The 20,986-nt window shown below is 38.9% G+C and overlaps 1 protein-coding gene across 1 annotated transcript in view; it reads right to left on the reverse strand.

The window, feature by feature from the left end:
- Positions 1-20,986, reverse strand: part of CRYZL1 (crystallin zeta like 1) — a 34,114-nt gene that overhangs the window by 9,229 nt on the left and 3,899 nt on the right. Inside the window, exons 2-7 of the mRNA XM_032629997.1 lie at positions 16,953-17,024; positions 15,251-15,328; positions 12,655-12,727; positions 9,571-9,615; positions 8,050-8,118; positions 100-233 (exon numbers count right to left, since the gene is read on the reverse strand). Of these exons, the coding sequence (XP_032485888.1) occupies positions 100-233; positions 8,050-8,118; positions 9,571-9,615; positions 12,655-12,727; positions 15,251-15,328; positions 16,953-17,024 (471 nt within the window). The remainder of the gene's footprint in view (positions 1-99; positions 234-8,049; positions 8,119-9,570; positions 9,616-12,654; positions 12,728-15,250; positions 15,329-16,952; positions 17,025-20,986) is intronic.

The following is a 20,986-nucleotide window of genomic DNA, read 5'->3' on the forward strand; positions in this document are numbered from 1 at the left end:
CTGGCAACAAATTATATTAGCAAATGGATGGCCCATTTCTCAATTTCCTAAGTTTATTTGTATTTTGGTCTGTTTCTTAACAAAACCATTAGCACCTACACTTGCTCCGTCCATTATCAGCACTGACTTTCCAGGAGAGAGATGAGAAAGATAATGCAGAGCTGTATAGGCTCGTACTCCATCCCGAACGGTTCCAGCAGCTTCTGTCCACGTAACTTTTTCTGGTTTGTGAACTATCACAAAGAAAAAGAGGAAACAATCTGTTAGCAAGTCCCATTAGATCTGCTTCCTGGATCTGCTTCCCTCCATCTCTGCTCCCACCATGGCCCTGGTCCAAGCCTACTTCTAGTATCTCTCACCACATTACAGTTTCTCTGCTTCCATTCTTACCCATGCATACTCCACTTTCAGCATAGGAGTGTGTGTGTGTGTGTGTGTGTGTGTGTGTGTGTGTGTGTGTGTGTGTATTTATTTTATTTTATTTATTTATTTATTTTTTTTGCGGTACGCGGGCCTCTCACTGTTGTGGCCTCTCCCATTGCGGAGCACAGGCTCCGGACGCGCAGACTCAGCGGCCATGGCTCACGGGCCCAGCCGCTCCGCGGCATGTGGGATCTTCCCAGACCGGGGCACGAACCCGTGTCCCCTGCATCGGCAGGCGGACTCTCAACCACTGCGCCACCAGGGAAGCCCTGTGTGTGTGTATTTTTTAAACATTTTATTGTTAAAGTAAAATGTATGCAGAAAAGTACACGAAATAAAGTACAGCTGGATGAATAAATATGAAGTAACCACCATCCTGGTTGAGAGAGAGGACACAGCCCTCACGCCAACAGCCTCGCCTCTCCGGCCAGAGACGTTTTTTTTTTGTTTGTTTTTTTGGTTTTGTTTTTTTGCGGTACGCGGGCCTCTCACTGTTGTGGCCTCTCCCATTGCGGAGCACAGGCTCCGGACGCGCAGGCTGAGCGGCCACGGCTCACGGGCCCAGCCGCTCCGCGGCATATGGGATCTTCCTGGACCGGGGCACGAACACGCGTCCCCTGCATCGGCAGGCGGACTCTCAACCACTGCGCCACCAGGGAAGCCCCAGAGACGTTTTTTTAAAAATTGAGATATAATTGACATCAGAGGTCACCACCATTCTAATGTATTTTCTTATTCACCTTCATAGTTTAATAACTCAAGTATCCATTCCTAAACAATATAATTTTGTTTTCCCTGTTTCTGAAATTTATCTAAATGCAATTGTACCATACACATTTTTTCTTTTTTGATGAACATTGTTTTTTAAGACACATCCTTTCTTGTTACATGTGGCTATAGTATAGTGCTTCCATTTTTTTTTGTTGTTTTTTCGGTACGCGGGCTTCTCACTGTTGTGGCCTCTCCCGTTGCGGAGCACAGGCTCCGGACGCGCAGGCTCAGCGGCCATGGCTCACGGGCCCAGCCGCTCCACGGCATGTGGGATCTTCCTGGACCGGGGCACGAACCCGTGTCCCCTGCATCGGCAGGTGGACTCTCAACCACTGCGCCACCAGGGAAGCCCAGTGCTTCCATTTTTGATGTCTTTGGCAACATCAAATTTCATAGAATGGATTGGTTATCCACTCTCCAGTCAAGGAACATTTGTGTTTTTTTCCCCATTTTTGGTAGTTAAGCATTCTTAACTAAGAATGCTCTTGTATAAAAGTTACTCTTAGGGGCTTCCCTGGTGGCGCAGTGGTTGCGAGCTCGCCTGCCGATGCAGGGGACACGGGTTCGTGCCCTGGTCCGGGAGGATCTCACATGCCGCGGAGCGGCTGGGCCCGTGAGCCATGGCCGCTGAGCCTGCGCGTCCGGAGCCTGTGCTCTGCAACAGTAGAGGCCACAACAGTGAGAGGCCCGCGTACCAAAAAAAAAAAAAGTTACTCTTACACTGGTACACAGGTTTTCTCCAGGATATTTACTGAGGAATGGAAATCCCAGCTCCAGGATATATTACCTTCGACTTTATATTTCCAAAGTGGCTGTATGAATTTACTCTCCCACAGCTGCTGTTGTGAACATCCTTGTCAACCCTGGTATTATATATTTTTGCCCATCATATGGATGTGTAATGGTTTCTTACATGTGATCTTATTGATAATTTGCTTTCCCCTGACTACTAATGAAGTTGAGTACCTTTCTGTGTTTGTTGGCCATATGGAATTCCCTTTGTGAAGTGACTGTTCAAGTGTTCTATCAATTTTTCTATTGTTGTTGACTTTTTCTTATTGATTTGTAAAAATTCTTAATATATTCTAGATGAGTCATTTGCTTGTTTATGTGTTATAATTATTTTCAACTTTATGGCTTCTCTTTTCAATCTCTTTAGTGGTGTTTTTGAAAAACAAGTGTCAGAATGATCTTTTAAAAACATAAATGACATCCTAACACTTCTGTGTTTATAATTAATCAATGGCTTTCTATTGCACTTGGAACAAAATGCAAACTCCTAATATACTGTAATTTAAGCCATATTAGCTTTATGTTTTCTGACCATTAAGCTGCTCTTTAATATGTTTATTTAATTTTTGTTTTTATGTTGTACACTGAATGTGATTTTTTTCACAGTATAGGCAATACTTTCTCATTTTACCTACAATCAAGTTTATAACACTTTCCGTAGTCTTTACCAGGACTATTTTTCCTCTTATGTCAACAGATTCAGATGGGTTAGCATGGCCAGTCAGCATTGAATTTACCAACTAATTAGTGCCATCTAGTGGGGAAGCAAAGCATCCAAGCACATGATGAAAATGTTCAGACAAGCAAGGCATTAAAAGAGTAAAACAGGGGATATCTCACACAGTACTTTATTCCTTACCAAACTCAAGATAGCTATTTTCCCACTTTTACTGATTATGAAGTGGGGTTCAGGGTAATTAATTTGTCTGAGGCCACAAGTTTCAATGTCTGACTTTAAAGCCCATCTACTCTAACAGTGCATGTTCAATCTATGTAAAATTTATTTATATGGAATTTTTTGGGAACATCTTTCATCATAAGAATTGGGACTACCTATACTTTCATTAGGAAATAAAAAATTCAGTGCTTAAAAAATTCTAACAGTAATAAAACTACATCTAAGATTGCAGAGGCTTTAAAATTACATGGTTGGACATGGTTTAACGTTGAGATCCTTGCTTTTGTGTTAGGTGGTACACAAGTGTTTATTATGTCATAAAAACTAAGAAAATAAAAAGAAGAGAGCCATGTATGGATCAATAATAACAGTATGTCAGAGCCCAAGAATTACAGTTTCAATTCTTTCTACCTCAGGTCCAAAGGAATAATGCTGAAAATGTGTGCCAATTTTTTAAAAATTTAACTTTTATTTTATATTGGAGTATAGTTCACTCACAACATCGTGCTTGTTTCAGGTGTACAGCAAAGTGATCCAGTTATACATATACATAGCCATTCCTTTTCATATTCTTTTCCCATATAGGTCACCAAAGAATACTGAGTAGAGTTCTTTGTGCCATACAGTAGGTCTCCGTTGATCATCTACTTTGTATGTATCAACAGTAGTGTGTATATGTTAATCTGAAGCTCCCAGTTTATCTCCCCCCCAAATTTCCTCTTTGGTAACCAGAAGTTTGTTTTCTAAGCCTGTGAGTCTGTTTCTGTTTTGTAAATTTGTATCATTTTTTTAGATTCCACATATAAGTCACATCATATGATATTTGTCTTTCTCTTTGGTAACCAGATTTCCTCTTTGGTAACCAGAAGTTTGTTTTCTAAGCCTGTGAGTCTGTTTCTGTTTTGTAAATTTGTATCATTTTTTTAGATTCCACATATAAGTCACATCATATGATATTTGTCTTTCTCTGTCTGACTGACTTCACTTAGTATGATTATCTCTACGTCCATCCATGGTGCTGCAAATGGCATTATTTCCTTCTTTTTTATGGCTGAGTAATATTCCACTGTGTATATGTACCACATCTTCTTTATCCATTCCTCTGTCGATGGACATTTAGGTTGCTTCCATGTCATGGCTATTGTAAATAGTGCTTCAATGAACATTGGGGTGCATGTATCTTTTTGAATTATGGTTTTCTCCAGATTATGCCCAGGAGTGGGATTGCTAGAGCATATGGTATTTCTATTTTTAGTTTTTAAGGAACCTCCATATTGTTCTCCATACTGGTTGTACCAATTTACATTCCCACCAACAGTGTAGGAGGATTCCCTTTTCTCCACACCCTCTCCAGCATTTATTATTTGTAGACTTTCTGATGATGGCCATTCTGACTGGTGTGAGGTGATACCTCATTGTAGTTTTGATTTGTAGTTCTCTAATAGTTAGCCTTGTTGAACATATTTTCATGTGCTTTTTGGCTATCTGTATGTATTCTTTGGAGAAATGTCTATTTAGATCTTCTGCCCATTTTTTGATTGGGTTTTTTTTTGCCATTGAGCTGCATGAGCTGTTTGTATGAAAAATAAAATCAGAATGGCTTGAGAACTGAAAACACAAAAGATCTGGAAGAATTACTCAACTTTTTACCTTTGTCCTCAATATTTTGAAACAAGATTAATAAGACATCTTTTGGGAGTTGTTTGGAGCCTGGTTCTTTGGTTTGGTAAAAGAACTGACTTACTAGAAGGTGACTGAGTTGTGAGCTTTTATTTTAAAAAATCATCAAATAATTAACAGGAACTAAAATAGAGTCATGAGCTAAATTATTCCAGGAACTAAATTATAATTATAACAGGAACTAAATTATTTCTCCCTGCAAATCTTCAGGGGACATACTGAAATTATTTTCTCTTTCATAGAATGTTAGAGCTACAGCAGAGATTAGAGGTTATCTAGTTTGGCATGCTTGTTTAAAGACAAAGTAAAATGTGCCCAGGTCTTGCCTAAAGGTCACACAGTTAGTGGTCATTCTTCTTTTTTTTAATTTGAAGTATAGTTGATTTACAATGTTTCAGGTGTTAGTGGTCATTCTTAAAGTGCTTCTTTTAAAGAAACATTTTGTTGTGTTTCCCTTCTCAAGGAATATCTATCAATAGACTTGCTTTCTCTGTATATGTTGGTGGATTTTGGGACTATAATCCTCCTGATTTGTAGGAAAATAAAAGGTCACTTGTGTGGTTCTCTTGTCTTAGATTAAGCTTTATAGCTAGAAAATTTTGATGTTCCAGTTTGCTGTTCTTCTTCTGGTCCATCTTATAATCCTCCAGTGTTCAGCAATGCTTAAGGAAATGCACCTTTTTTATTCTTGGTTTGTTTTTTCAACAGTTAACTTTCTATAACAATTTAATTTAGTTTACTTTATCAAAACTCAAGCCTAGGAATCCAAACTAAAGGTTTTAGTTGACTCCATATTTACAAGGTTCTCAAAAGAACAGGGACAATAAGGGCCCAAGGGGGACTTCCCTGGTGGTCCAACTGGTTAAGAATCTGCCTTCCAACACAGGGGACGCAGGTTCAATCCCTGGTCGAGGAACTAAGATCCCACATGCCGTGGGGCAACTAAGCCCGAACGCCGCAACAACTGAGCCCGCATGCCACAACTCGAGAGAAGCCCACACGCCACAACTAGAGAGGAGTCTGCACAATGCAACAAAAGATCCCACAAGCCACAACTAAGACCTGATGCAGCCAAAAATAAATAAATAAATAAATATTTTTAAAAAAAGGGCCCAAGGAAATTCTGGGATTAAAAATAGTAGAGCTTCCCATAAAAGAGACAGCAGCCGTCCTCAATTTTCAAACTGCATTATATCAAAATAGTCATGGATCAGAGACTTTCACTGCACGGTATTTGGAAATGAGATTTACCTTTGAAAGGAAGACACATAGTTGGCTCCATATGTAGGCTTAATATATACATAAATAAGCACAGGCCTCAGACTTCTGGAAAACTGTCTTTTAAAGTTAATTTTTAAGGGACTTACCTGGTGGCACAGTGGTTAGGAATCCGCCTGCCAATGCAGGGGACACGGGTTCGAGCCCTGGTCCGGGAAGATCCCACATGCCGCAGAGCAACTAAGCCCGTACACCACAACTACTGAGCCTGCGATCTAGAGCCCGCGAGCCACAACTACTGAGCCTGCACGCCACAACTACTGAAGCCTGTGTGCCTAGAGCCCGTGTTCCGCAACGAGAGAAGCCACCACAATGAGAAGCCTGTGCACCGAAACAAAGAGTAGCCTCCTCTCACCCCAACTAGAGAAAGCCTGCACACAGCAATGAAGACCCAACGCATCTAATAAATAAATAAATGAATGAATGAATGAATGAATAAAATTTAATAAAAAATTAATTTTTTTTTTTTTTTGCGGTACGCGGGCCTCTCACTGTTATGGCATCTCCCGTTGCGGAGCACAGACTCCGGACGCGCAGGCTCAGTGGCCATGGCTCACGGGCCCAGCCGCTCCGCGGCATGTGGGATCTTCCCAGACTGGGGCACAAACCTGTGTTCCCTGAATCAGCAGGCAGACTCTCAACCACTGCACCACCAGGGAAGCCCAAAAATTAATTTTTAATAAAACAAGATGGTATTACTTGGAAATATTAGACATAGTAAATGTCATTAATTTAAATATAAATTACTTAACAATTTATAATTTCAAAAATGAAATGCCAAAGATTTCCTACCCTAGTTCAAGTTACTATATAGACTCAAATGTACAAATTTACTATTTTTAATAGTCCAAAATCCAAATTGGCCCATATGGTCTGATTAGCATTTGTATCATTCAAGAAAGAACTTAGGAAAAATTTTAATAAAATAGTTCAAGAACACAAAAGATTGTATAATAACCTATAGATAAGATATGAAAAACAACATGAATCCCAACATAAGGAATAGCCGACTGGCAGTACCACTGTAGTCCCGTGGATCTACTCTGATCACATCCTCTTGCCTTGCCCACAAAGGTAACTTCCACATGACTTTTCATCCCTACCTGTTCCTTACATCCTTAAATAACACATGCTTAATTAAACTTTGTATGTTTTTGAACTTCATAGAAATGAAATGGTATCACACTGTTCGTATCCTTCTGCAACTTGCTTTTTTCACTCAGCACAGTTTGTGAGGTTCATCTGTCTTGATATGTTTGACTGTTATTTATTCATTTTCACTGATGAGTTAATTAGAAATATCTTGAGTTATCCATTTTCCCAGGAAGAACATTTGGCTGTTTCTCTTTTTATTCCACAATTACAAACCACGCTACTATGAACTCTTGTGCATGTGCTACTGGTACACATCAAGCTTCTCTGGTGTATGAAAGTACCAGTGGAATTACTAGGTCTGAGGTGTTAATACTTCATTACCTTTATTAGATCATGCTGTTATTTTCTAATGCATTTGTACTAATTTACACTCCCAGTGCATAAAAGGTTCTACTGCCCCACATCCTTGCCAACACCTGGGATGGTCAAACTTTATAACTGTCATTCTCATGGATGCATAATGGTATCTCTAAATGGTTTTAATTTGCTTTCCCCTGATTACTAAGGAGATGCAGCATCTTTTCACTATGGTTTCATGAAGAGTGTCTGTGTTTATACATTTATTCATTTAAATTTAAATATTTAAGAAGTAAATTACTGTAGAAAATTTTTAAATTAACATTTAAGTTACACTGAATACTGGTCAAAAGATATTACCAACAGAAACAAGAATAAGTTTTTTTGAGTCTTTCCTGACTCAGACTCTACATGTATTGTCTAGATTTTATACATTTAAAAATTTCAATTAATAACCAAGAATAAGAAGTAAAAAATTCTGATTAGTGATATAATTTCAGAGCCAAGCAAGAAATGGCTTTTCAAACCTCTTACCATGAGCAGTGTAAGGGAAACTTAAAGGTCTAAATACTGTTTAGCTTGAAAATGAATTTTATGGATACAAAATATAAGCTAGAAATAGTCATATGTCCACCCGATAGTTATTTCCTAGGTCCACTCACAGCAGATGAAAATAAATCATACTGTTACTAAAAACCACACACATCTGTGAAATAAGGCTTACGTGAGTTCCAAAACACTAGACTACCACATACCCAAGTAATGTTCATGTACTCGAACAGCTTCACAAAGTCCAGGGTCTTCAGAATCCAACGGTAAAATTCCTGAAAGTTAAAACGAGAAACTTTAGGGGCACAATCCAAAAATGAATTCACTCCTAATGAGATGCCAGTAAGTATTAGTCTAAATTTTCCTCAGTGGAATTTTGAGGAAGGTTCCAGTACTAGTGTGGAGAAGGGAGAGATTTCAGAACTAAGGAAGGGAAGTAGATAGTTTATTTTCTGATACGAACACTATAATACCTGTACTACCTCTTTCCTTTTCTTCCTTTTCTCTCACCTCTGAGTGATGATAAAGACGATGGCTGATGTACAGAACAAAGTCAGAGTCCTGGGGGCATCTGTGCTCCTCATTAAACTTGTCCCTGATTCACGGCTCCCTTCCCAGAGTTTGGTTCTATAGGATAGTGAGGTATGCTTCCAGTAAAATCCCATTTTCCCCTGAGCTAATCTGATTTTATTTTTGGTCTCTTACAAAAAGGATCTTGTTCTTTTTTTTTTTTTTTTTTGTGGTACGTGGGCCTCTCACTGTTGTGGCCTCTCCGATTGCAGAGCACAGGCTCTGGACGCGCAGGCTCAGCGGCCACGGCTCACGGGCCCAGCCGCTCCGCGGCATGTGGGATCTTCCCGGACCGGGGCACGAACCCATGTACCCTGCATCGGCAGGCGGACTCTCAACCACTGCGCCACCAGGGAAGCCCCAGGATCTTGAATAATACAATGTCACTGACTTCTTGGGCAGATAATAAAGATAAGATAGAAATAATAAATTCTCAAAGAAAATACCCAAGTCAAAGGCAATTGTGTTAAAAGCTGATGAAAACTTTCCTATAAATTTATTCTTAACAGCTTCAAGCATGCTGTAAAGCTATACATTTTCTAAGTCTATATGAATATTTTCCTATGAATATTTTCTACAGAGAATTGGCAATTTCAGACTACTACTAAATGCATACTTTATATTTGTGTGAATGTCTAGGACACAAGTATAAATGTATATTTTTGCGAAATGGTATTAACTATGGATTAAAAAAGAAAACCAATAAATTAAATGTCTCCAGTAAATTTTTAGTTTTACGAGGGTAGTAAGGGAGCAGCTCTGTACAATTCAAGTCGGATGTGGAGAGAAGAGCTTCTATGTAGCCAAGTCAGTCAGTAGTCTTCAAGCATATGGACTGTGACTTTTCTTTTCTCTGGAGTCTTCAGTCTAACTATAGACCGGGGTCCTGCCAGTGAAGGGCTGCGCCAGGGACAGTAACAACTATGGTCATCTTTCTATCGTATCTACAAATATTGAAAAGTTTTAAATGTTCTGCTATTGTGATCAAACTCCCAATTCTCTTCATCAATGGATATTTGAGAGTAAATTCCAAAACTTAGGTAAGTACTTGTATATGAAGAAAGGTCACACTAAGCATCAGCAATTGTATAGAAAAAAAGAAAAAGAAACAACAGTAAGACAGACGACTTGAAATAGGACTAGGACCTATAACTTACCAGCTACTTCATCACCTGGTTGAAAGAATGATACCTTGCTTCCAACTAAAGAGTGGAGAAAATTAATAATCATTATTTTGAGGTTATTAAATATAACTGAACGATTAAAATAAATTTTAAAAGCCATGGATTAATAAAAAGTCACTAACTCAGAGAAAAAGTCAAGAACTTCTAGGACATTTTGATAGTCTGTAAGGACAGTAGGAAAGAACATCTCAAATCTGGATTTTCTCCAATATCTGGGCCATGTGGTTGTTGACACCGTGGAGCAGGATATCTCTCTGTTCAGCTAAGGATGAAGGAATAAAGGAAAATAATCCACTCCACAGCTCTTATGATAATGACATTGGGTACACTGGGTTCCACCCCTCCTGAGGCTCGTCCAATCTGTCATTGTTTGAGTTGTAAAATCTCTGACGCACAGTGGGAATTCTGGTTAGAATCACATATAAACTACTTTGATTTGGGATTATGGAAATAAGTTCAGAATGGTGCCAAGAAATTTTGGGGACTATACAGAAGTGATAGTTACATTTTCTCTTTGTGTGTAGAGAAAAGTCCTATACCATCAGTCAATTCTTTAGAATATTTTTGTTCAAATAGTTACAAAAGAAAATGGGAGGAAAAAACCCAAACCTCCATGAAGGCCTACTTGTGCCCAGCATTTTACTGTGTTATCACATTTAATCTTCATGGCATACCCATTAAGTATCTATTATTACTCCTATTTAACAGACAAGGAAACTGAGATGCAGCAGTGAAGTAAGGTAGAGCCTGAAATCTGGAAGCGGCACCTCAGGCTGGCTCTGTCTGCAAAAGGGCCCCAGTTTGCTGCTTCTTTGGATCTCTTCTGTGCCATTATCCCCCAATAATTTTGGCTTCTGTACTTTTCTTTTTCCCTCCTGCTGAGGATTCTTGTCTACCTGAAATCACCCTGATCCTTTTTTCTTGGCTTCCTTCATACTCCTCTTAATTGTCCTTCAAACAGTGGCATTGCCAAGGGTTCCATGCTGTGTCTCCTTCATCTCAACTCTCTCCCTGGATGAACTCATCACCCTTCTATAGTTTCAAACACAACCTATAAGCTGAGAACTTTCAAATGTAACCAGAATCTTGTAAATCATTTCCTGCTTTTACCTGTTTTTAATTTCCCCGTTCCAGTCAATTATTAAGTTCTGCTGGCTTTACTATTTCTTGAATACATTCACTACATCTGCCGCCACTGTCTAGGTTATGGTTGTTTTTAATTAATTATTTATTTTTGGCTGCACTGGGTCTTCGTTGATGCGTGCGGGCTTTCTCTAGTTGCGGCGAGCAGGGGCCACTATTCGTTGTGGTGCGCGGGCTTCTCATTGCAATGGCTTCTCTTGTTGCAGAGCACAGGCTCTAGGCGCGCGGGCTTCAGTATTTGTGGCATGTGGGCTCAGTATTTGTGGCATGCGGGCTCTAGAGCGCAGGCTCAATAGCTGTGGCTCACGGGCTTAGTAGCTGTGGCTCAGTTGCTCCGTGACATGTGGGATCTTCCCGGACCAGGGCTCGAACCTGTGCCCTCTGCACTGGCAGGCGGATTCTTAACCACTGCGCCACCAGTGCGCCATCATGCCGTTTCTTGCCTGTTGGTCTACTACCCAAACAGTCCTCTTGCCTACAGCCTGGTTTGCTTCAAATCCACCCTTCTTATGGCCACTCTAATACTCTCTCTACAACCCAATCTGAGATAGGAGGCTCATCATGAGTCTGGCCCTTGCCTACCCTCTTGTCTCATGTTTTGTGGGGGAAGGAATCAGTGTTCCTATCATCATGAAAAGATTCTGTTCAATATCTTTTATTCTGTGATCTCTGAAGGAGAATTTTCTTGACACAGTGGTTTTTTTCTGCCAAGTACCTTGCCTATGACTCATGCCCAGAACTTAATTTTGCTCTAGTAACACCAAACTCCATAATTCTTACATACATCACGTTATTACCTGCTTCTGCGTCTTTGCTCACGCTATCTTCTCTGCTGAGCGTGATTCTTGGAGAAGAATTCTCCTCCTGCCCACCCCTTACTGTCTGGTTAACTTACTCCAAGAAGCCTTTCCTGTTTCTGCTGGCTGGTTGGGCACCTCTCCTTGGAGCTTTCAGAATGAATCTGCCTATATGTGTTTGTCTGCCTCTCCCCTAGATTGTGAACTCTTGGAGGGCAGGGACTGTCTTATTTATCTTCACATTCCAAGCACTTTGCAAGTGCTCATTAAATGATGAATAAATAAATAAATGAATGAATGAATGAATAATTGATCATCTTCTGGCTATTATAATTCTTATTTTTATTTTCGTACAATCCAAGCAGAAGAAAGGAGAGGAAATAAAATTATGATTTAGTTATGTTAGAAGATTTCATTAAGAGTATCAGATGTATTACAGACTAAATCTACAGGTGAAATTCAAATAGTCTAACCCACGTGATAATGCTCATTCATCCACTCACATATGCAAGAAGAGCAACCATAAACTGACTGATCATGAACTACTAGCAGAAAATATGAACACTACGTTTATTCAGAAACTATTTCAAGTACTTAGGCTTACTGTTCTGCATGTTAAGACCATTATTTACTAAAATTTTTCTTTATTTAAGGCAATCATAAAATGTTACTGGTTATTTCTGCCCAGAACCAATTTCAGATGAGCAAACTGTTTACCTTTTAAATACTCCATTTTAGGCATACTTTAAAAATTTAATGTGAATGTAGTTACTGACCATTATATAAATTTTGGCCCAAAGCCAACTTACACAAGTAATTTATGCTGGTCTGCAAATACCATAAAAAGGACAATACTGGTCATTCTATTCAATGTGATTACTCATGGATTTAAATACATAATCTCTAAATATTTACTAAACTGTAATAAGCTCTTCAATTATAAAATACCAATATTGTTCTAGTTTTTTTAATTAAAAAAAGGGAAAACACTTCTGCATAATTAACTTTTGTATTTGAAGAAGTGTGTATAATTTTATGTGTCAGTAAACCAATTAGCTACCATTTAATTTCTTTTACCTTAGAAAAGGAATACAGATACTTATATCTGTAAACTTACCATCTAACACAATTCCAGCAACTTCTCTCCCAACAGGAAAGAAATCCTTCTCCATCTTCATTTCTGTTAGAAGCTAAATAATGACAAAGGCTTGAATTTATTGTCAAGAATAAATCCGAACCTCTTTTCATACATGAGGAAAGCAGGAGCAAAAACCAAACCAGATAAAAAGCAAATATGACTCCATTTTTGGCGTCAAGACAAAAAGCAAGTAACTTCACAAAACAGGTTCCTCTATAGAGTAGGAAACCAAGTTTGCTGAGGAATTAGTGGACATTAGGGCTTAGGTATGAGTATTACCATTCAAACCACCATCAACATACTTTAACATCTTTATTCTGCCAAATATGAAGGGAAATTATAGCCAGAACAATTCTCAGTTGGCTAAACACTTTGTACCGGTCACCTCATTTGGGTGGGGTGGGTTTGAGTGTTTCTCACAAGCCTTGGGTTAGGGAGTAGGTGAGAAGTAGTGATGGATATACACAGGGAAACTGCGACATAATCTCAGGCTGGAGTTTCTTCTTTTAAAGGATAAATTATTTATTTATTTTTCATTTGTTTATTTAATTAATTAATTTTTGGCTGCACTGGGTCTTTGTTGGTGTGCGCAGGCTTTCTCTAGTTGTGGCGAGTGGGGGCTACTCTTCATTGCGGTGCGCGGGCTTCTCATTGCGATGGCTTCTCTTGTTGTGGAGCCACGGGCTCTAGGCGCACGGGCTTCAGTAGTTGTGGCAGTTGGGCTCAGTAGTTGTGGCTCACGGGCTCTAGAGCGCAGGCTCAGTAGTTGTGGCGCACGGGCTTAGTTGGTTCGCGGCATGCGGGATCTTCCTGGACCAGGGATCGAACCCGTGTCCCCTGCACTGGTGGGAGGATTCTTAACCACTGACTACCAGGGAAGTCCAAATTACTTATTTTTGAGAGATTAGTATGTTGTTAGATTCTGACCACATTCAGCATTTGATTTTTAAAGTGACAAGAGGGTACGTAGATAAGCCTGTAGTTTAAGTTCCTTTTATACTTTTCTAAAAGTATAAAAGTTACTATACTTTTATAATAATACTAGAGATGCTGAACATATTTGTAGATATGTTAATATTTTAGGAACAGTAAGTAAAAAGAAATTGAAATAATTTTCTTGTATATTTTCCCTTATTTTTCAATTCTTTGATCTCCTATACATACGTCATTGCCAGAAAAGTCTCTTTCTCAATATGGAACTTTACCCTTTTCCTAAGAAGTTCACACAACGTTCTTACAGAAATACTCGGTGTTTTACAGTGTTTATTTATTTATTTTTTTTTTTTACTTTTTTTTTTTTTTTTTTTTGCGGTACTTGGGCCTCTCGCAGTTGTGGCCTCTCCCGTTGCGGAGAACAGGCTCCAGACGCGCAGGCTCAGCGGCCATGGCTCACGGGCCCAGTCACTCCGCGGTATGTGGGATCTTCCCGGACCGGGGCACGAACCCGTGTCCCCTGCATCGGCAGGCGGACTCTCAACCACTGCGCCACCAGGGAAGCCCAGTGTTTATTTTTTATGCAGAGCTAAAATCATGGTTATGGCAATTGCACCCTGTTCTCCTTCACTTACCATAAGCATCTTCTCACATTCCTACAGTTTTCATAATCATTATGATTAATAGTTGTTGTAAAATCAAATTTATTTCACTGTAATTTACCATTTCTTTCTGTTAGACATGGAGATAATTTCCTAGACCAGCATTTGAATGGATTTTTTGTAGTTTTAAAAAGAACATCTTGGAAGGGCTGAACACAGATCTCTCCAGATAAGGAACAGTAGATTATTCGCAGTGAAAGGACTTCAGGGCATCTCACTAATTCACTTCTCAAGTCATACTCATGTTACAGAATTGCCCAGTGGAAGCCTATCCCTTTGTTCTGTAGCTTCCCTAAATGTGACTTTACTGAAGAAAACTTTTAGATCCCTAGAAGTTATGCTGACATTATAAGCCAATAAGTTAAGGGTCCAATAAAACTATAGTATTCATCTTTATAAAACTGAGTAAATGGGCCTGCTCTATTTATCATGGCACATTTAACCATACTTTATTTATTTATCATTTGAAGACTTTCCATGTACTTCGTGGTCAATAATGGAAGATTACTGTGGGGTGGTGTGAGGTGGTGTATGAGAGAGAGAGACAAAGAGAAATGACAAGAAGAATATGAACCCTATCAAGACACTGATTAGAAATATCTACAGACTAGAGACTTAATAAATTAATTTTAGGTTTCTAGTTTCTATTTTTACTATATTTAAACACTCACTTCTTCCTTGATTATAGGCCTTAGTAATTATAAATTCTCAGCTTTTCACAATGTAAAGGAGTTTATAAAATATTTTCATATAATAATATAAAATGCATGACTTCAATTAGGCTAATAATTTACCTTAATATAGAAATACACAAATGAACATTTAATTTTTTCCTAGCTGTTCTATTCTTCTAAGAATGATAATTTCTTTGTACTCAGAAGTCAGTTGTTATTATTATAATTTTTGTACGCTAAATATATTGTGAAACTCTCATTTGACTTTTGGCCAAAATAAAAGCACCAATACCTTTGGATTTATACCTTTGTATTTATCTGGCTCAGAGCACAAGCTTTAACTTGAAGCTTCACATAGTTATCCTCTGTAACAGGAAGATTTTCCTAGAACCAAATAATAAAATCATTACACATTCTTTTGAGAATATGCCTTCATGTCACAAAAATTTTCACACATAATCGAACAAAATCAAACAGACTCCAAATCTTACACCTAACTTAACTGAAAAAGGTACAAGCAATTATCCTATAGTATATAATACAAAAGAATATAGGGAATCTCGGGGTAAAAATTTTAAAAAAGCCTTAGTTAGGGTACATATTTTGAAAAGGTACCTAAGATACTGACAGGGATATATGTGTAGGCAATGAACACAGGATAACGAAGTAGAGCAACAAATACTGTACCTCATTTTAATTTAAATAATCTCAAAGCATCAAATCTTCATGCAGGGATAGCCTTAAACACATACACATAATATATACACCGTACTGATTATGGAGTTTTCTTAATGCTATAAATAAAGTTCATTAGTGTCATTTATTAATCTCTGCCTATTTAACATCTTTTTGGACATTTCAGCATGCCCCATGGCACTCTGGGGTCAAAATACAAATTTAATGGAACTTAATTATTCCTCATATTCCACAGCTAGATATAACTTCAAAGGCAAAGATATTTCAGACTCAGGTACTCAATGTCATCCACCAATGACACCAATAATTAAAATGCTTTCTTCAACCCTTGATATGCCCCAATACTAGATCAAAAGTTGGCTAGAACAGCTACTTTGCACAGTGCCTCCTGTGTTCTATCAAAGGGATCACTGTGTTTAATTTGATATGAACACAGTACTCTGGGCTATCCCTTTTTAAAACTCAGATTTGATAATATTTGGTGATCACACGAATATATTCAACAATATCGATGAATTTGTGGATTTTACTCATGATTGTGTGAACCTGGTGATGATTGCTCCTGAGAGCCAATCAAAACTTTAGACCTTTCATCCTGACCCAATGGTAGAAACCAACCTGTCTGAGGTTTAGACTCCTAACTTAAATGATTTTGGAGCTGTAGAAAGATAACACAGAAAAACTGGATTGTGTTCATGAGCCGGAAATTCTTATTACTACTATGAAACACATAGAGCACTTAGTTTTCATCCCTAAATTTACAGTGCGATAATGACTCTGGCCTGCCACAAACCTTTCAGTCACCAATGTATGAAAATTCTACTATCTATGCTTAAAGTGGTAAAAAACTGGAAACCATTTAAGGCTTAGTGAACGAGGTAACTTCGCACAGCTCAGAAGTTAGTGGGAAAAACAACGCTTTTCCACCTCTTTCATTTCCCAATATGAAAGAAAGTATTTTCTGAAATATGCCTACAATCTGAAAACTCACTTTACTGTAGTCTTCAGAATAAACTGGGTTAATTTTGCAACACATAAGACTACTGAAGTTGTTCTGTTTTCCTAATATCTTTTATGCCACCACCCTGAGGAACTAAAAACTCTTTTGTAGCAACTCTTTTAAAAAATATAGTTATACCACAATATGGACCACTGTTTTCACATAAGATTAATTTATAGGGTTTCACTTAAGTAATTTTCACTCATTTAGTTCAACTCAAAATAATTTGTAACAGGCCATTTAAAACTGGGTCTGTCACATATGGAAAATACACTATCTTGTTTCATTTAACGATTAAACAATTTTTCTTACCCTTTCTTGGAACACAAATGTTATTTCTTCACTTGTAGAACTCTGTTGAAAATATAAGCCTTTCATAGTCACCTAAAAACAAAAAAAAGAAAAAATATACATGAAATAAACTAATCAACAAAACGTCTTCCAGATCAAATGAAAGTAAAAATTGAAAAATAGTGCTGGCAAAGGATAAAATGACAACTCTAAGTGTTGTCTTCAAATGAATTCAGGTAATAGTCCTTGAAAGCAATCAAAGACAGTATGCAACAATCTCTGGTACGCATTTGAGAATGGGCTTATAGTTCAACCTTTCACACAAAGGTGAGCATGTGCTTAACTCCACTTTACTGTTCAATAAAAAGTTTGAGATGTACTTGAAAAAATAAAAAAAACCTTATGCAGGCCAGAGGGCTCAATTTTAATAACCAAAGGTGTCAACGAAAGGGCTTTCAAAGTCTTAAAAAAGACCATTAAAAAAGGAAAAAGTGGACAATCAAGACACTCATTGAAACTGTACCCCTAATTCCTCTGTATCAGTTTAAGCCATTTAATGAAAGTATTTAAACCTGTATTCTGCAGACTTCTTGTGACTGTATAGGTCCCGTGCTCATGAAGCCGGCCCTGAAAGCAGAATCTTAGTGGATCTAATGGATCTGTATAGTGGATTTTTCCTGAGCAGTTCAGTAATGGTTGCTTTCTAGAAGGTAATAATCAAATGCTGGAACTAAGAGAAATGAGTACACATTCCAGACATTTATAGAAATTATGTATGTAGCATCTATCAACAAAGTATATAAAGAAAAGAAGAGCCAGGTAGGAAGATTAAATTAAGTCTAGCCCTCTGGTTAGAGAAGCCCTCTGGGGTGGGTGTGTGCGCGTGTACATACATCAATATGTTTGCTGGGGTGGAGGGGAGAGGGGAAGAACCTAAGCACAGAACAGCAGCTATGCATTCCCTTTTATAGAAATCTAAGCTCTTCTGCCTAGTTGTCAAGGCTGTCTAGATGCATACCCACTGTCCCTAATCTACCTTACTCCCCCCATTTTTCCAACACATACCCTGTCTGATCTAGTCAGCATGACTTCACACCATATGGCCACCGCTGTCTCAGGGCTCCAAGGCACCGCCTGCTCTCTGAGACTGCACAGTACTTACGCTATAGATTCTGTGAAGTAAGTAAAGCTCAAGTCCTACTCCCTATCTGAAATCACCTCCCAGTGACTTGCAATCTACCCCATCTGTCCCATGCTTCTAGATTTCATTGTTACATACTAACAAACAAAGCCTTGCTTTATTCACTCACTAACTAGTGGGTTTTCCCAGCTATTGCTTCGAAGAATCAATATTCCTTATTACGAAGTAAATAAACCTCTGCTCCTACTCAGTCTGGAGCTACTGGAGTTGCCTTTTTGAGAAATGAAATAATTACACATCAACACCTCGATTTCAAAGTGTCTCCCTTTGTAATTCTGGAAGCCACTGTCTTCCCTGCCCATTGCATCTGAGAACATACGGCATGTCTCCCAGATCAGCAGTCACATGGATCTCATACTGTATGCACCTCCAGTTTCAAAGACCCTGGAAGCTGTTTGTGTGAACCCCTAGTGTCCCTTAAGACAACTGTTATATACATAATACTGCCAGTATTTTTGGTATGATCGTCCTAAATAGTTCCTCCAAATTAGATTACAATCAATCTGGCTGGTAGAAAAAAGTAATGTTTAGTTGGTCCAATAAGAAAACATGTGGGAGCAAAAAAACCCCTCCAAGTTACAAAGTGAAGAAAGAGAAGTGTTTTTACAAAAGCGGCCAGAAGAAAATTGAGGAACTATTACTTGTTTTGCAACCCCAAAAATGAGTACTAAGCGCTTTTTAAAAAAATAATTAATTAATTTATTTATTTAGGCTGCGTTGGGTCTTCGTTGCTGCACAAGGGCTTTCTCTAGTTGCGAGTGGGGTTACTCTTCGTTGCGGTGCATGGGCTTCTCATTGCGGTGGCTTCTCTTGTTGCAGAGCATGTGCTCTAGGTGCACAGGCTTCAGTAGCTGTGGCAGGCGGGCTCAGCAACTGTGGCTCTCAGGCTCTAGAGGACAGGCTCAGTAGTTGTGGCACACGGGCTTAGTTGCTCTGCGGCATGTGGGATCTTCCCAGACCAGGGCTCAAACCCGTGTCTCCTGCACTGGCAGGTGGATTCTTAACCACTGCGCCACCAGGGAAGTCCCAATACTAAGTTCTTAACAGGGAAAAAATGGTAGAATGGATGATATTCAAGTCCCACTAAGTTTCTTAGGCACTGGTCCAGATTAAATGGAACACTTAGTCCACTATTTAACAAAATTCTTATTGAATGTAAAGATATTTGCATACAGAAAATAAAATAACTGAACACCTCATAAAATAAAAGTATAAATTAAATGTATACTATTTATCATGCCATTTCCAAGGATGAATGTTATGCAACCTCAAAATTATATATTCTACTGTAAGCTTTCCTTTATCAAAGAAGCGCTACGGGGCCTCTCTGGTGGTGCAGTGGTTGAGAGTCCACCTGCCGATGCAGGGGACACGGGTTCGTGCCCCGGTCTGGGAACATCTCACATGCTGTGGAGCGGCTGGGCCCGTGAGCCATGACCGTTGAGCCGGCGTGTCCGGAGCCTGTGCTCCGCAATGGGAGAGGCCACAACAGTGAGAGGCCCGCGTACCGCAAAAAAAAAAAAAAAAAAGTACTACGTAAAACTTTTAAATAAAAATAAATCTGTTTAAAAATACAGGTTGATGTAAAAAGCCCTATAAAAAGCATAAAGATTTAAAAGTTTTCCAGGTACATCTGATTTTAAATATATTTGACATAAGTCCACAAATTGAAGATTATGATTGTAATATTTAAAATTTTTATAATGGTAACATATTAAAAATTTGGAGAAACAAACATTAAGACCTCTATTTTAAATAATTTTTGGTACAAAGCAGAATAAGGAATTTGCATAAATTAAACATTTACCATAAATAACACCAAGAAAGTAGTTAAAGAAAGTACTAATCTTTTAAGGAATTTCTAAAAAAAAATCAATGGGAAGAAATTTCAAATGGTTTCATCTTAGCTATAACAACATGAACTCCACTTGCTGTTCCCCTGCTACACTATGCCCCAAGGAGCTCATCTATTAATAATTGTAAATAAAACCTCTACAGATCATTCCTTATCTACACTTTCAGACCAAAAGTGTTCTGAGTATCAGATCAACCTCAAAATCAATGGACATAAAACTAGACTCGTTTTTTTTCCCCCAAACAAGATTTTGCTGTACCAAACTTCAGTAATCGAGGATATTTCAGAATCTATCATAATTCCTTCCTCTGCATTAAGTTATCAACCATAAGGCTTCCTTTTCCTTTATAATGTCCTGGCTTACCTGCTCATTTTATTTGTTAGCACAAGCGATGGGCTAACACTGCAATGCCTCAGGCATGCGCTATGGCCACAGGCTGCTGAATGGCTTCCTTTCTTTCCTTCATCCAATACACCTGTTACTCTATGAACAACTTAAGCCTGAAAGTCCAAACTCTTCTTATATGCTCAATTTTCCATTTTTCCTCAACACAAACTTTACAATTTGGTGGCCACTTCAGGTTCGGGATTCAGTTTTTTTTGGGGGGGGGGTATGCAGGCCTCTCACTGCTGTGGCCTCTCCCGTTGCGGAGCACAGGCTCGGGACGCGCAGGCTCAGCTGCCATGGCTCACGGGCCCAGCCGCTCCGCGGCATGTGGGATCTTCCCGGACCGGGGCACGAACCCGTGTTCCCTGCATCGGCAGGCAGACTCTCAACCACTGTGCCACCAGGGAAGCCCGGGATTCAGTTTTAATGCTTCTAACCCACCCTAATTTATATTTTAAGGAAAGCACAGATACACTGTCAAGCAGCTAGGCTGCCAAAAAAACCAGATGAAGTCAACTCTGAAATGTTGGCCCATCATGCTGGGCCTAGTGTACAGCATTACGATGCTAGCTGGATTGTTAGGGGTAAATCTTCAGTTATATTGAAGAGGT

Source organism: Phocoena sinus, chromosome 4 (genome assembly GCF_008692025.1).
Source record: "Phocoena sinus isolate mPhoSin1 chromosome 4, mPhoSin1.pri, whole genome shotgun sequence".
NCBI classification, from domain to species: domain Eukaryota; kingdom Metazoa; phylum Chordata; class Mammalia; order Artiodactyla; family Phocoenidae; genus Phocoena; species Phocoena sinus.